Here is a 17,837-nt window from a genome sequence, read left to right on the forward strand (position 1 = left end):
GTAATCCAAATATAGGTGGTGGCACTTTTTTTTTTTTGCCAAATCTGGTGTTTTTCTTTGCCAATTTTGATGCTACTTTCATCATCACATCAACATTTGTTACACTGGACTCAAGCTGACATTTTAAGATTATACATAAACCTCAGCCTTGAGGAGATTAGAAATCAAAATGCAATTTTAAAATATGATAACTTTCAGTTACAGATTTAGTAAACTGCCATTCTCAGATTTCTAGCACTTTTATACAGAAAAATTACAAATTTCGTAGTATCTCACAAAAATTCCCTATTTTGAGTTATTTCTCTCAAAACCACTAATTTCCCATTATTTTTCACTTTGTCATTGTCACGAAATTTTCCTGTCCCTAGCGATAGCACCTTTCAGCGGGGTAACTGCCCATGTCAGAAGGCCACAATCATGCTACAGCGGTTTTACGAGCATGTTATTGAATTCATGTTGATTTTTTGGTCTCCAAATTCCCCTGATGTGAAACCAATGTCACGCGTCAAGATGTCTGGGTGCCAGTTCCAAACCCACAAACAACCGAACCATAATTTATGGGAACTGTGTGATATCAGGTGCCACATACCTCTGACAACGTTGCACAGATTTGTTCAACTGATGCTGTGCAGAATTGTTGCTATATTTTTTTGCAAAGGAGGACCAACACATTTTTAAGCTGGTAGTCATAATATTTTGGCTCATTTGTATATGTTCTGGACTCATTGTGTACAACATCTCTCTTGATAAAGCTTTACTTGGTTCTCATTTGCTGATCATATTTCACTTTTGGACACTAGTGTAAAAACATATATGTTTTGTACGTTTTGATTTCTGCTTTTTTGTATACACAGTAAATGTTTCTGCATTTTAATTTATGTTTTTAGCAAGAGGATTTGAAAGCAGTTGTTGATGACTTTGAAAGATTTGTGCACTCCCATGGTTTGGATTTGTACAAGTATCAAGATCTTGATGCTGTTCAGTGTGCACTTAAAGAACCTAGACAGAGTTTTGTTTTTAATGAGGCTTATAAAATTGCCAAGGAATGTAATACAAGGCTTTACCTTGAACATATGTAAGTTTAAATGTCACATAATTAAAGATTGTTACTTGTAGTTCATTATTAAATTATTGTGATTTTATTTTCATATTTTCCAGTACAAAGACCATCATTGCTGTTCATTTAATTCAGTGCCTAACATTAGAATCAAACAGCTGCTATAATATACTTTTGTAGTTTCTGCAAAATTTCAGTGAAAAATGACACATTTTAATATAGTGAGTTTTCAATAATGTTAAAGTGTGTATAGTAACTCAGGTCTATTGAAACAAAGTAGACAAATTGTTAAAATCAGTAGAAAAATATTTGACAACTTTTAACTTGTTAACAATGTTACAAAGATTTGTGTTGCAATGGTGTTGCCATTCCTTTTAACTGAACATAAACACTAGTTACAAGTTCTGTATAGGCTGTGAGTTTGATGCAGAATGAAAGCTTCTGGCTGGCTGCAACTACACAAAGGACGAACGCCATGAAATACTACAGGCCCTTGTTTAAAATCCAAACTGTTGTAACGCCATGAGAAATGCAGCGACAGAAAAAACCACCACAGGCCAAGTTTGTAGGTAGGTTGCCAATTGGAGGGTAGGCGGTGCATATGTGATAAGTGTGCAAGGATGAATATGAGAGTAGCTGTCACTGTACAGGCAGAGACCATGCGATCACGCCATGTGATGTGACATTGGGAAGATAGATGTGTCTTTTGGTCATTGCTTTTCACTTGCGACCTGGTGCAAATAAGTGAGTCCATTGCCAGTTGAGTTGCTGATTGTAGTATCCCTCCCCTCCTGAAATGGCACATAGGATCAAAAACAACCTAACTGGATGCCGACTCTGGCAAAGAGGTAGATGGAGAGTCAATCATCTTGCTATCATGTATAAGTGGCTGGGCAGAAAGAGATGACCCAGGTGGGTCTGTGTGATCACCCTGTGTCGGACTGGGGTTGACACCAGTCCAAGTGGGTATGCAGAGGGCACCAGTGGAAGCCACTGAGGAGAGCAGCTTCAGAGATGGAGCGACCCTGTGGAGTAGTAGCTGTGATTACGGTCATCTTACCTCAGATGCTGTGGCTGAGACAGCAGCAAGGGAGGAGGAGGAGGAGGAGGAGAAGAAGAAGAAGAAGAAGAAGAAGAAGAAGAAGGAGAAGGAGAAGGAGATAGATGCTGCATTCATGGTTTTGGTCGCAGGTTGTAGCAGACAGCCAGCCTAAGTGAAGGGCTGTACTGCAATTAGTTGTGCCAGCACTGCGATCGGAGTCTGTCTGTGTACACATTGTAAAAATGACAGCTCTCGGCATGTGGTGGGAGTGGAAATCCATCCTGGATGATAGATGCTGCCTTCCTTAACAGTTTGAAGCATGTGCTCCATCTTGTTACTTGGTTCAGGATGAAAAGGAGCATTGTGAAGTTGCTGTATGCCATGTTGAGTGCAAAACTCTATAAAAGGGGCAGATGGGAACTGGGGGCCATTATCATTTACCATGTCCTGTGGGAGACCTATGATCTCAAACACCTATACCAGTGCTTTAATTGTGGAATACTTCCTGGTAATGTATAAAAACTTCGACAAACAATCTATAATGACAGCAACATTTAGTTGAGAAAATAACCTGCAAAGTTTACATGAATCTGGTACCAAGGAGCAGACATTCGGAAGTGATGCCTGTTGGGTCATGCAATCAGGATGTAGGTGGGCAGGGACCTTAATACAGGTATATTTATCAATAGCTGGCCAGTAAGCATGGTGGTGGGCCAAAGTCTTCATCCATGTGACACCCCAATGACTGGATAACCACTGAGAGAATATGAGTCCACAGGGAGGGGGAAATCACCACCAGGGGGAACTTGTTTTCTATAGCAAGTAGATCAATGCTGTACTAAGTTAACAGCCTATGTTTCAAAACAAAATAGGATCATAATCCGTGTTGAGTCTCATAGGGAGGTGGCCTGGGTAGCCCAGCTGCACTCATTTGAAAACTTAGTGCATCATGGCATCTGTCCATTAGTTCTGTTGCAGTTGTCTATGCCATGACTGGAAAACTGTTTAAAGAGAAAAGAGCCACAGAGTCAGTACAGAAGTACAAAACATCCTGTCCATCAAATTGTCAATCGAGGCCAACTGGCAGCCGGAAAGAGCTTCTGTGTTCATGTACTGACCTGCTAGTCTGTATGAGATGGAATACTTATATGCATGTAGAAAAGGGATCACAGTTATATAAGTTTTGCCTTTTTGTCTGGCAATAATGAGCAAGTGCCAAATAAACCAAGCAAAGACTTATGATCTATGACTAAGTGGAATTTACCTCATAGATGTGTGTGAAATTTGTGCACTGTGTAGATTATTGTGAGGGCATTTTCTCAATCTGAGAGTAGTTTTGTTGGGCCTTATTTGCAATTTTCCAAATGAAAACTATTGGGTGTTGCAATCAGTTTGCTTCCTGGTGTAAAAAGATGACACTGGGGCATGGTGGGAGGCACTGGTGGCAAGAATTGAGGTTTTCCAGTGCAAGTAGGTCATCAAACAAGGCACCCATTGTATGGCTAGTTTAAGACTGTGGAACACATTGTTGCATGTGGGTGATCAACTCAGCTCCCTTTATTCACAAGGCATGGAGCAGTTATGCAGCCTGCACTACATTTGCATACTTCGCCTCACCAATGAAAGATTGTAGTTATCTTACATTTCAGGGTGCAGTCATACTGTCCATAGGCTGTATGTGGTGTTTTGTTAGAATTATCCCAATTTTGTTTGTAATAAAAACCATGTACTCGACCAAAGGTTGAAAAAGCTACTCTACTTGAAACTCCTTAAGGCAGAGGAAAGTGAGTGTAGGTTTTCGAGATCTTTGCACTTGGTAGACTACATGGAGATTATATCATCAAGATAATTGTGTTTAGGTAGAATCTCTTGGATCAGTTGTTCTAAGTAATTTTTTGAAGTGGCAGGGGTACTAGAAATGAAATGCCAAAAGAGAACCATTGATATTGGTAGAGGCTGAACGAGGTGTTCAAAATGTGAAGTAGTGTAGAGATCTGTTCCATATTTAGTTGAAATACACTTCCAGTAGATCAATTTCTGACCAACAGTCACCATTTTCAGTTTTAAAAAGAGCTCCTCAGTGTGTGGAATAAAATAGATGTCAACCACTTGGACATTAACTGCTTTAAAATCTCCGTATAATCTAAGGGAGCCATTCTATTTCCGTACCACTACTAAAGGGGCTGCCCATGAACTAGACAAGATTACTTGTTGTTGTTGTTGGAGGTTGTCTAGTTCGCATCATCATGTAGAACACGCCCATTTAAAACAGGTGACCACATTGGGTTGGTGGTGTAGGTACAGCCTAGTGCAGGAGAAAACGACTGAAAAATGTATGCCAAGCTCGTCAATAGCTTGGAAGGGAACTGCAGTCAAAACAATTTGTACTGTCTCATTGATGAAAAATCCAAACTGGTTGGACATGTTCAGACTAAAAATATTATGTTTTCTTTATTGTGGTACCTGCAGCATATGTTATGTCAAAGTAGGGCATTATGCAGAAAATTGGAAAACAGTATGCTGCTTGATATTTTATTTTAGTATATAAGGTTATTTCAACTTTATTGCCTTCATCAATACATCTGCAAACAATCACATTTATTTATAATTTACACAGTGTATCATTTATAAAGGTCTCTTTTTTTTATACACTAGATGACGTACTCGTATCCTAACATTCTAAACAGACATATGCCCACTTTGCATAAACCATTATAGTTGTCTGTAGTTGTTGGTCGTAATATTATTTTCAGCAGTGTTTTAAAGGTGTTTATAATCTGCTGTTGCGCGTATATTATAATACTTATAATACATTTTTTAGTATCTGACAGTTGTAGAAATCCAAGTTTGACAGCTAGTTGTTTACTCAAAGATTTTTATTTTGCTGTGGGTTGTGTATCTGTGGAAATGTTATTGATGTTTTTGTAATCTCTTGTGCTTTGGTTACCCATTATCTGTACACAAAATTTAATTTTTTTTTTTTTTTAAAGCTGTGTGTGCCTGAAATCAGTTTGTTCATTTTGTATATAATAGAAATAATCCTTTTTTTTTTTTAAAGCTGTGTGTGCCTGATATCAGTTAATTCATTTTGTATATAATAGAAGTAATCCTTGGTGTACGAGTATATGTATATTTCAAATTCCTCCAGATTATTTACAATTAGACATTTTGGGATTTGATGCAGGATTTGTAGTGCATTTTCAATGTTGTTAACTTCCTGTTTTTCATTTTTTGAGGTGTGTAAAAAAGGTGGATTGGTTGTAACTTGTTTCTCTTGCGTGTTTTCTGAATCTATCGATGAAATCTCTGCTCCTCTGTCCATTATAAAATTTTGTGCAGTTATTGCAGTTAATTTTGTACATTTCAGGGTTTAAGTGTTTTGGGATTATGGTTTTTCCTGTATGTTGTTTTCTGCTAATGTTATTTGTAGTTCTGAAGGCTAATTACTCAATTATATTTTTTAGTAGGGTATTTATTTTGTCAGATAGTTTTCTTGTATAGTTTGTTCATATGTAGAGGATTTTCTCTCATTAGTGTTATTTTATGATTTGTGGAGCCTTTTTTAGGATGTTTTTTTTGTTGTATAGCTATAGAACCACATTAGTGTCATAATTGTTCTTCTATGTGATGTACTGTAGAGTAGTTATTTTTTTATGTATGGCATCCTGTTGCAGTGACAGATTTAGGATTCTATTAATTAATTAATTAATTATTGAACAACTTCAGAATAGTGCTGAAAATAATATTACAACCAACTAATCCATTTACAACTTCAGGACCTGAGTACAACACCAAATGTATTAAAAAAAAATTAAAAAACGAATTATATATTATGTAATTCATAAATAAATGTGATTGTTAGTAAATGTACTGATGAAGGCAATGAAGCCAAAATAAGCTTACATACTCAAATAAAATATCAAGCAGCGTACTGTTTTCCAGTGCTCTGCACAATGAAAATAATATCTGTTGCAAGATAACTAAAACAATAAAAGTGATATGATGCAGCACACATTTGTATGTCAACTCAGTTCGGAAAGTCGCTTGCATCTTAACTTTGTGTCCACTATAGGATGTAATGTTTCTGGAGCAAGTTTGAAATTCTGCTGAACCCAACTTAATGTATGTGCTCCAATTTATCAGCAAAGTTTGAAATTTTTATCAGTTTGGAAAACATTTGTAATTCAATTTAAAACCTCTGTGGTTTGCCTGTTTCAGGGTTAATGATGGTCTGGTTTCATTTACTCAATCCTTCTGGTTCCTTGTAGTCATTCTGTGGAAGGAGGAACTGCAGACACTACCTATGGGCCACATTTTTAACAATGAAAACACTGTTCATCACACATGGGGCATCAGTATCAAGAGTGATGTTTAAAACAATCGTTAGAGGATGGCAGCTGGTGTATGCAGAAGATTTACATAGGGAAAAAAATGTGACTCAGATTTTGAACCACGTTGCTGGAAGGCCTTTTTTGTGTGCCACTGTGAGTCTTGCCAGGGATGGCATCATTCTCTAGTAACAATATCAGCTGCTGGCTGCACTCTCAGTGAGTGAGCTGGTTATTTGTCTTGTTTCTGCTGAAGTTAATGAGGAGATGTCAGAATGATTCAACCAATATTGTTTGGTTTCCTGTGAAAATCTGAAACACTATGCAACATTTAGGATTCTTATAAAGCCTTTGTGTGAACGTATATGCCTGCAGAATACTGGATAATACAATCCTGAATGAGAGAGTCTTTTTGGGATAATTTACGCATCTCATTCATACATATGAAATTACAACATTGACTTAAGCCTCTTAGTTCTGCAGAACTAAAATCAGGTACAATTCAGAAGATTATTTGCGGGTAAAATCATTTTTAAACCTAGCAAGTACTTTACGGGCTTTGTGACTATAGTAATCAGGCAATAATTTACATATTATGGAAAAATACAGTACATCAGTGTCATTTAACTGGCGGAGCTAAAAAAGAAAACACTAAAATCTTGAGAGGCCCAGGATAAAAAAATAGAGCCTATTGAATTTCTGGATCGCTAACCTTAAACACTGTGAAGCATTGCCATAGACGTTGCAATTGTACATCCCAGTCATCCATGGCTTCTTGAAACAATGGAAATGAGGGCATGGTCTATGCTGCCAAGGCTGGCGATTAGCACACTGTTAACTATACCAAAGTGGTGAGTTGCTGTTTTCATAGCAAGCTGTTGTTAGTGTTGTGCTTCCTGAAATTTAAAGAATACCATAAACCCTGAATCCATTGTGAAATGTTATGGATACATAGAACCTTGTTACCACTGTTGTGGAACAAGGTTACCATTCTCTTTATTAGAATGCAGACATTTCTTACAAGTTCTGTATAGGCTATGAGTTCAGTGCACAACGAAAGCATCTCGCTGGCTGTGATTACACATAGGATGAACACTGTGAAATACTGCATGTCTTTGTTTAGAGCCAAAGTCCATTGTAATGCTATGAGAAATCCAGCCAGAGAAAAACACTAGACACAGTCCTAATTCAGCACGTAAATAATAAACATGCAGGGATGAGTACGAGACTAAATTGTTGCTGCTATGCAGGTAGCTTTGTTCTGCCCCATAGACCATGGGTCATGCCACATGACATGATGTAGAAAGGGGAAGCATGTTCCTGGTACAATGCTGTTTACTCATGGCCTGCTGTGAGTATGTGGTGCCACCAGTTGTGGGAGTGAGTACATATTTTTGCTCTCTGAATGGCTTGCTACAGCAGATTGGGAATACTGATACTTGTGCAGTACCTCATGTGTTTAAAATTCTGTTAAGGGTAATATTTAACCCTCTTAATATGTTAATATGACGAAAGAAATGCAAGAGGTTAGACCTGTGAGCTGTTGGGACCTCCCGTGGAAATCTCATATTGATGACATCATGTAAAAAGTGAACCTATCTACCTGTACTGTCAGATACTATCTACTATCAATGCCTTTGCAGGTTTTGTAACATACTTTCATTCCTTGATTCCCTGCAGAGTCATATTTGGGGGAAACTCAGTCTAGGCATGAGAAGACATGTTTAGCCCATGAGAATCCTTTCTGGGTGGTGGTGGTGGTGGTGGTAGTTGTAGTTGTTATTGTTATTGTCATTGTCATTGTCATTGGTTGTCATTGTCATCCTCAGTCTGAAGACCAATTTGATGCCTCTCCATGAAAGTTTATCCTGTGCAAGCCTCTTAATCTCTGAATTACTACTACAACCTATATCAGTTTGAACCTGCTTACTGTAGTCAAGCATTGGTCACCCTCTACAAGTGTTACCCCTAACAAAAACACACTCTTCTCTCTCTCTCTCTCTCTCTCTCTCTCTCACTCTCACTCACTCTCTTTCTCTCCCCCTCCCTCCCTCCCTCCCCCCCCTCCCCCCCTCCCCCTCTCCCTCCCTCCCTCCCTCCCTCCCTCCCCCCCCTCCCTCTTCCCCCCTCTCCCTCTTCCCCCCTCTCCCTCTTCCCCCCTCTCCCTCTTCCCCCCTCTCCCTCCTCCTCCTTCATAACTGTATTGACTATTCCTTGATGCCTAAAAAGATGTGTCCTATGAACTGATCCCTTCTTCTAGTCAACTTGTGCCGTAAATTTCATTTTCCCCGAGTTGGATTCAGTACTACTTCATTAATTAACCAGTTTGCCTATCTAATATTCGGCATTTTTCTGTAGCACCAAATTTGCCAAGCTTCTATTTTTTTCTTGGCTGAATTGTTTGTGATCCGTTTCACTTCCATACAATGCTACAGTAAAGACAGATACCTTCAGTGAAAGGCTTTCCAACACTTAAATTTACATTTGATGATAACTACTTTCTGTTTTTTTTTTTTTGGAAATACTTTTCTTACTATTGCTAATCTGTATTTTGTCTTCTCTACTTTGGCTATTGTGAGTTATTTTGCTGCCAAAAAGGTGAACCCAGTCTACTTCTTTTAGTGTCACTTTCTCTTATCAGATTGTAGCAGCATCACCTAATTTAATTCAACTACGCTCCATTACCTATGTTTTACATTTGTTGATGTTCATCTTACAACCACTTTTCAAGCCACTATCCATTCTGTTAAACTGGTCCCTCAACCCTTTGCCATGGCTGGCAGAATTTCAGTGTCATAAGCAAACTTTCAAAAATTTGTTTTCTTCTCCCCAAACTTAAATAAACTTTCCAAATATCTTGTAGCTTGCCTTTACAGTTCGTTTGGTGTACAGGCTGAATAACATACAGGATTGGCTACAACTCAGTCTCACTCCCTTCTCATTCACTGCCTCCTTTTTCATGCCCTGACTCTCAGAACTGCAGACTGGTGTCTTTATAGGTTTTAGATAACCTTTGGCTCCCGATGTTTTATCCTTACAACCTTCAGACCATCAGAATTTCTTTCAAAGAGAGTGTCCCAGTCAAAATTGTCAAAAGTTTTCCCTAAATCTATAAATACTGTAGGTTTGCCCTTCTTGGCCTTCACTTCTTTGCTTGGTAGGGGCTTTCCATGTGACCTCTTGATATGTATACACTTGCTTCTGTGATCTCCAAAGTAGCTTTCATTTTTCTGTAGGCAGCATTTTAACCAATAAATTATGGTCAGAACGCACATTTGCTCCTAAAAAGGTTTGCAGTTTAAAATGTGGTTTCTAAATCTCTCTCTTGGTTTCTAAGTCTCTGTCTTGGTTTCTAAATCTCTCTCTTACAATTATACAGGGCGTTTCAAAATTAATGTACGGGTTCTAAGGCTCCGTAGCATTCATCACATTCAACTTACAATTGCAAATAATAAATCAAATGAAAGAGCAGCTGAAATAGTTTTTCTTACAAGTGTTCAATGTGACCACCATTCGTCTGACATGGGAGTTCTTTCCAAAGCTTGATTAGTGGGTCTGGTATAATTGTTGCAATGATCCTGTTTCTAAAGTCAGGTGGCTCAGTGGGTAGCAGACACACATACACAATATCCGTTATGAATTGCCAAACGTAAAAGTTCCACTGAGTCAGCTCATTTGTGAATGTGGAGGTCACACAAAACAAGCTCTGGCATTCGGCCCCTTGCGGCAAATCCAGCATTATGGTACAACGTCATTTAACCAATTGCGCACTGAGTTATGCCAATGAGGAGGCGCACCATCCTGCTGCCAAATAAAGTTCTGTGGTTCAGATTCATCCAGTTGAGGAAAAGAGCCATAATTTAGAGCATCAAGATAAGAAGCACCAGTTATAGTTGCTTCACCAAAAAAGAAAGGCTCCTCATAAACTTTCCATCGGGATATGGCACAGAAAAATTCAGCTTAGTCTCTTTCCAACTATGTTGTCTCATGGGGATTTGTTGACTCCTCTACATCTACATCTACATTTATACTCCGCAAGCCACCCAACGGTGTGTGGCGGAGGGCACTTTATGTGCCACTGTCATTACCTCCCTTTCCTGTTCCAGTCGCGTATGGTTCGCGGGAAGAACGACTGTCTGAAAGCCTCCGTGCGCGCTCTAATATCTCTAATTTTACATTCGTGATCTCCTCGGGAGGTATAAGTAGGGGGAAGCAATATATTCGATACCTCATCCAGAAACGCACCCTCTCGAAACCTGGCGAGCAAGCTACACCGCGATGCAGAGCGCCTCTCTTGCAGAGTCTGCCACTTGAGTTTATTAAACATCTCCGTAACACTATCACGGTTACCAAATAACCCTGTGACGAAACGCGCCACTCTTCTTTGGATCTTCTCTATCTCCTCCGTCAGACCGATCTGGTATGGATCCCACACTGATGAGCAATACTCAAGTATAGGTCGAACGAGTGTTTTGTAAGCCACCTCCTTTGTTGATGGACTACATTTTCTAAGCACTCTCCCAATGAATCTCAACCTGGCACCTGCCTTACCAACAATTAATTTTATATGATCATTTCACTTCAAATCGTTCCGCACGCATACTCCCAGATATTTTACAGAAGTAACTGCCACCAGTGTTTGTTCCGCTATCATATAATCATACAATAAAGGATCCTTCTTTCTATGTATTCGCAATACATTACATTTGTCTATATTAAGGGTCAGTTGCCACTCCCTGCACCAAGTGCCTATCCGCTGCAGATCTTCCTGCATTTCGCTACAATTTTCTAATGCTGCAACTTCTCTGTATACTACAGCATCATCCGTGAAAAGCCGCATGGAACTTCCGACACTATCTACTAGGTCATTTATATATATTGTGAAAAGCAATGGTCCCATAACACTCCCCTGTGGCACGCCAGAGGTTACTTTAACGTCTGTAGACGTCTCTCCATTGATAACAACATGCTGTGTTCTGTTTGCTACAAACTCTTCAATCCAGCCACACAGCTGGTCTGATATTCCGTAGGCTCTTACTTTGTTTATCAGGCGACAGTGCGGAACTGTATCGAACGCCTTCCGGAAGTCAAGAAAAATAGCATCTACCTGGGAGCCTGTATCTAATATTTTCTGGGTCTCATGAACAAATAAAGCAAGTTTGGTCTCACACGATCGCTGTTTCCGGAATCCATGTTGATTCCTACATAGTAGATTCTGGGTTTCCAAAAACGACATGATACTCGAGCAAAAAACATGTTCTAAAATTCTACAACAGATCGACGTCAGAGATATAGGTCTATAGTTTTGCGCATCTGCTCGACGACCCTTCTTGAAGACTGGGACTGTCTGTGCTCTTTTCCAATCATTTGGAACCCTCCATTCCTCTAGAGACTTGCGGTACACGGCTGTTAGAAGGGGGACAAGTTCTTTTGCGTACTCTGTGTAGAATCGAATTGGTATCCCGTCAGGTCCAGTGGACTTTCCTCTATTGAGTGATTGCAGTTGCTTTTCTATTCCTATCCTCGATGTGCACATTACTTGTGTTCACATTTCCACTTACGTGAAATGTCGATTCATCATCAAAGGTGACACGATCCAGAAAATCTTCATCGCCATGCAGCAACGTTTCAGTTGCAAAGCTGGCACATAAACCATACTCTGTAGGCTTTGGAGCTTCTAACAACTGCAAACGATAAGGACATAGTTGTAGGCGTCTCCTTAAGTCTCCACACAGATGTCACAGGAACTGCTTATTCATGACTCAGGCTCTGTCACCGGCTGATACTGATCTTCAGCCGGACATGGCTGCTTGTCCTGTTCCAGAGGTTGCCCCTCAGTCTGCAAGATCCGGGCGATTGCAGAGGGCGGGCTTACTGGTAGTTGGGAGCTCCAATGTCAGGTGCGTAATGGGGCCCCTTAGGGATATGGCTGCAAGGGATGGCAAGAAAACCAATGTGCACTCTCTGTGCATACCGGGGAGAGTCATTCTAGATGTGGAAAGGGTCCTTCCGGATGCCATGAAGGGTACAGGGTGCACTCATCTGCAGGTGGTCACTCATGTCGGCACCAATGATGTGTGTCGCTATGGATCAGAGGAAATCCTCTCTGGCTTCCGGCGGCTTTCTGTTGTGGTGAAGACTGCCAGTCTCGCTAGTGGGATGAAAGCAGAGCTCACAATCTGCAGCATCGTCAACAGGACTGACTGCGGACCTTTGATACAGAGCTGAGTGGAGGGTCTGAATCAGAGGCTGAGACGGTTCTGCGACCGTGTGGGCTGCAGATTCCTTGACTTGCGCCATAGGGTGGTGGGGTTTCGGGTTCCGCTGCATAGTTCAGGAGTCCACTACACACAGCAGGTGGCTACATGGGTAGCAGGGGTTGTGTGGTGTGGACTAGGCGGTTTTTTTTTATAGGTTAGATGGCCTTGAACAGGTACAGAAAGGGCAACAGCCTCAAAGGGTGTGGGGCAAAGTCAGGAAATGCGGGGACCAAACAGCAATCGGTATTGTAATTGTAAACTGTCAAAGCTGCGTTGGTAAAGTACTAGAACTTCAAGTGCTGATAGAAAGCACCGAAGCTGAAATTGTTATAGGTACGGAAAGCTGGCTGAAGCCAGAGATAAATTCTGCCAAAATTTTTGCAAAGGCACAGATGGTGTTTAGAAATGATAGATTGCATGCAACCGGTGGTTGCATGTTTGTCGCTGTTAGTAGTAGTTTATCCTGTAGTGAAATAGAAGTTGATAGTTCCTGTGACTTATTATGGGTGGAGGTTATACTCAACAACCAAGGTAGGTTAATAATTGGCTCCTTTTACCAACCTCCCAACTCAGCAGCATTAGTGGCAGAACAACTGAGAGAAAATCTGGAATACATTTCACATAAATTTCCTCAGCATGTTAATGTCTTAGGTGGAGATTTCAATTTACCAGATACAGACTGGGACACTCAGATGTTTGGGACGGGTGGTAGGGACAGAGCATCGAGTGACAATATAATGAGTGCACTATCCGAAAATTACCTCGAGCAATTAAACAGAGAACCAACCCGGGGAGATAACATCTTGGACCTAATGATAACAAACAGATCCGAACTTTTCGACTCGGTAAGCGCGGAAGGGGCAATCATTGATCATAAGGCCGTTGCAGCATCCCTGAATATGGAAGTAAATAGGAATATAAAAAAAGGGAGGAAGGTTTATCTGTTTAGCAAGAGTAATAGGAGGCAGATTTCAGATTACCTAACAGATCAAAACGAAAATTTCTGCTCTGACACTGACAGTGTTGAGTGTTTATGGAAAAAAGTTCAAGGTAATCGTAAAATGCGTTTTAGACAGGTACGTGCCGAGTAAAACTGTGAGGGATGGGAAAAACTGACTGTGGTTCAACAACAAAGTTAGGAAACTACTGCGAAAGCAAGAGAGCTTCACTGCAAAATTAAATGCAGCCGAAACCACTCAGACAAACAAAAGCTAAACGATGTCAAAGTTAGCGTAAGCAGGGCTATGCATAAAGCGTTCAGTGAATTCAAAAGTAAAATTCTATGTACCAACTTGAAAGGAAATCCTAGGAAGTTCTGGTCTTACGTTAAATCAGTAAGTGGATCGAAACAGCATATCCAGACACTCTGGGATGATAATGGCATTGAAACAAAGGATGACACGCATAAAGCTGAAATACTAAACACCTTTTTCCAAAGCTGTTTCACAGAGGAAGACCGCACTGCAGTTCCTTCTCTAAATCCTCGCACGAACGAAAAAATGGCTGGCATCAAAATAAGTGTCCAAGGAATAGAAAAACAACTGAAATCACTCAACAGAGGAAAGTCCACTGGACCTGACAGGATACCAATTCGATTCTACACAGAGTACGCAAAAGAACTTGTCCCCCTTCTAACAGCCGTGTACCGCAAGTCTCTAGAGGTACGGTAGGTTCCAAATGATTGGAAAAGAGCACTGGTAGTTCCACTTTTCAAGAATGGTCGTCGAGCAGATGCGCAAAACTATAGGCGTATATCTCTGACATCGATCTGTTGTAGAATTTTAGAACATGTTTTTTGCTCATGTATCATGTCATTTCTGGAAACCCAGAATCTACTCTGTAGGAATCAACATGGATTCCGGAGACAGCGATTGTGTGAGACCCAACTCGCTTTATTTATTCATGAGACCCAGAAAATATTAGATACAGGCTCCCAGGTAGATGCCATTTTCCTTGACTTCCGGACGGCGTTCGATACAGTTCCGCACTGTCGCCTGATGAACAAAGTAAGAGCCTATGGAATATCAGAACAGCTGTGTGGCTGGATTGAAGAGTTTGTAGCAAACAGAACACAGCATGTTGTTATCAATGGAGAGACGTCTACAGACGTTAAAGTAACCTCTGGCATGCCACAGGGGAGTGTTATGGTACCATTGCTTTTCACAGTATATATAAATGACCTAGTAGATAGTGTCAGACGTTCCATGCAACTTTTCATGGATGATGCTGTAGTATACAGAGAAGTTGCAGCATTAGAAAATTGCAGCGAAATGCAGGAAGATCTGCAGCGGATAGGCACTTGGTGCAGGGAGTGGCAACTGACCCTTAACATAGACAAATGTAATGTATTGCGTGTACATAGAAAGAAAGAACCTTTATTGTATGATTATATGATAGCGGAACAAACACTGGTAGCAGTTATGTCTGTAAAATATCTGGGAGTATGTGTACAGAACAATTTGAAGTGGAATGATCATATAAAATTAATTGTTGGTAAGGCAGGTGCCAGGTTGAGATTCATTGGGAGAGTCCTTAGAAAATGTAGTCCATCAACAAAGGAGGTGGCTTACAAAACACTCGTTCGACCTATACTTGAGCATTGCTCATCAGTGTGGGATCCGTACCAGGTTGGGTTGACAGAGGAGATAGAGAAGATCCAAAGAAGGTGTTTCGTCACAGGGTTATTTGGTAAGCGTGATAGCATTACGGAGATGTTTAGCAAACTGAAGTGGCAGGCTCTGCAAGAGAGGTGCTCTGCATCGCGGTGTAGTTTGCTGTCCAGGTTCCGAGAGGGTGCGTTTCTGGGTGAGGTATCGAATATATTGCTTCCCCCTACTTATACCTCTCAAGGGGATCACGAATGTAAAATTAGAGAGATTAGAGCGCGCACAGAGGCTTTCCGGCAGTCGTTCTTCCTGCGAACCATACGCGACTTGAACAGGAAAAGGAGGTAATGACAGTGGCATGTAAAGTGCCCTCCGCCACACCCCATAGGGTGGCTTGTGTAGTATAAATGTAGATGTAGGTGTAGACTAGCCTTCCAAACTGATTTCTTGGGGCTACACGTGAAAGGCTCTCACTTGTTCAACATGTTGTTCAGTCACTCTTGGCTCATACAGGTACACAAGCAAAACTGTTTGAGTTGCCCTTTCATTTGATGTATTATTTATAATTTTAAGGTGAATGTAATAAATGTTACAAAGCCTTAAAACCCGTATATTCAGTTTGAAACACCCTGTACAATCTATCTGAAACCTTTCAGTATCTCGAGTTGTGGTCTGTTACACAACAAGGACTAGCAGTGATTGAGGGCATGGCAGATGTGATAATGAAGGATGTGTTGTAAGAGGAGTTTATAGATCCAAAGTTCAAAAAACCGTGTGTCAGGTAGGGAGAGGATGGTGTTGGGGAGTATCCAGATGATGCAACAGCCATTGAAGCTACCCAGTATGCTTCACAACTGGGTGCTTTAGTTGTCTTTGCCCACAGTTTGTATTAGCCATTCATTCTGAAGTATAGTTTGTTCATTATCATTCTCATGTAGAATGATATGAAGTTGTTGCAAGGTATATACATGAGGGTGTACTGAAAAGTAATGCCTCCAAATTTTTTTATTCTGCTCGCAATATTGGTTGAAGTATTGCATGATATGCATATTACTCAGTCGACTTTCCCACTTCACTGACACAAATTGCAACTCTGTACCACTAGAGGGCTTCGCATAGCAGCGTGTAATGTGGAGATGTGTAATGTAACTACGAGGGGCAGTCAAAAAGTTTCTAGCCTGAGGTAGGTACCATGATGTCTCGCACAAGCACCACCACCTACTTTTATGGTGAACCTTTTGGGTATGCAAGGCAAATTTTGCAGCTCCATCTTCATTAGTTTTGCAGCTAGGATGCATTGTGTACCATAGTGTAAGCAAAATGGTGAAAATCGGTGAAGGGAATGACACCCAAGGAAATTTTGGAGGACATGCAGAATACGCAAAAGGACAGTGCTCCGTCTTATGCAACAGTGAGAAACTGGATGCCTGACTTCAAATGTGGAAGAATAAGTGTGGAAGATGCACCAAGGAGCAGAAGGCCTGTCACCGTTGCCACTGATGAAACAGTGACTACAATTCACAATACAATTTTGCAGGATCGTCGAACAGTGTTGCAGCACATTGAAACCATATTTGCAATCTCCCATGGGTGTGATCATGACATGTTGTGGTTATCTTGAGAACACAGAAAGTTTCATCTGTGTGGGTCCTGAAAGACTTGAATGCAGATCGCAGATCAGAGATGGAAGCATGTGCAGTGTTTTGAAGAAATAGTCCTCCAATTTGAAGTGGATGAAGACAGCTTTCTCGCAAGGTATGTGACAATGGATGAAACGTTGGTTCACCACTTTCATCCTGAGGCAAAACAACAGTCAAAACAATGAAACATTCTTCATTCCCTATCCCAAAAATATTTTGGGTACAAAATTCAGCCGGTAAGGTAATGGCATCGGTCTTCTGAGATGGAGAAGGGGTAATTATAGTGGATTACTTGCAAAAGGGCATAACTATCAGTGCATCACACTATTGCACCCTCCTGTGCCATTTGAGAGAAGATATAAAGAAAAAGAGATGAGGAAAATTGGTGCACAGAGTTCTTTTGCATCAGGACGTCACACTGGCGCACAAAGTCCTCGCAAAACTGGAAACTCTGCATGACTGCGGGTCTGAATTGTTATGTCATCCACCATATCCTCCAGATTTGGTCCATCAGACTTTTTCTTTTCCCAAACCTAAAAAAAAAGACCTCAAAGAATGACAATTCGATTGTGATGATGCATTGCTTGGTTGAGCGTGCCTGCAAGTGATTTAGTGTTCATGGGTATTATACTGAAAAATAAATTGGTATTATGAAATTTGTGTCATTCTTTATTTCTTAAGCAAGAAACTTTTTGCCCCCCCCCCCCCCCCCCCCCAATATCTCGGTTTGTGAGGAAGAAGAAGAACATTCTGTAATTGAGTTTCCCACGACAGAAAACTGAAAGCATGGATTCAAAGAGTTCATCCACACATAAAGCATCCTCTCCTGCAGCATGATAATGCCAGACCACACGCAAGCATTGCGACCTATGCAACAATCCAACGCCTTAGGTTCACTGTCGTC

At 40.7% G+C, this 17,837-nt stretch overlaps 1 protein-coding gene across 1 annotated transcript in view; it reads left to right on the forward strand.

The window, feature by feature from the left end:
- Positions 1-17,837, forward strand: part of LOC124723222 (apoptotic protease-activating factor 1) — a 282,007-nt gene that overhangs the window by 115,500 nt on the left and 148,670 nt on the right. The window contains exon 10 of the mRNA XM_047248407.1: positions 888-1,075. Coding sequence (XP_047104363.1) covers positions 888-1,075 — 188 coding nt within the window. The remainder of the gene's footprint in view (positions 1-887; positions 1,076-17,837) is intronic.

The sequence above is a fragment of the Schistocerca piceifrons genome, chromosome X (genome assembly GCF_021461385.2).
Source record: "Schistocerca piceifrons isolate TAMUIC-IGC-003096 chromosome X, iqSchPice1.1, whole genome shotgun sequence".
Classification (NCBI taxonomy): Eukaryota; Metazoa; Arthropoda; class Insecta; order Orthoptera; family Acrididae; genus Schistocerca; species Schistocerca piceifrons.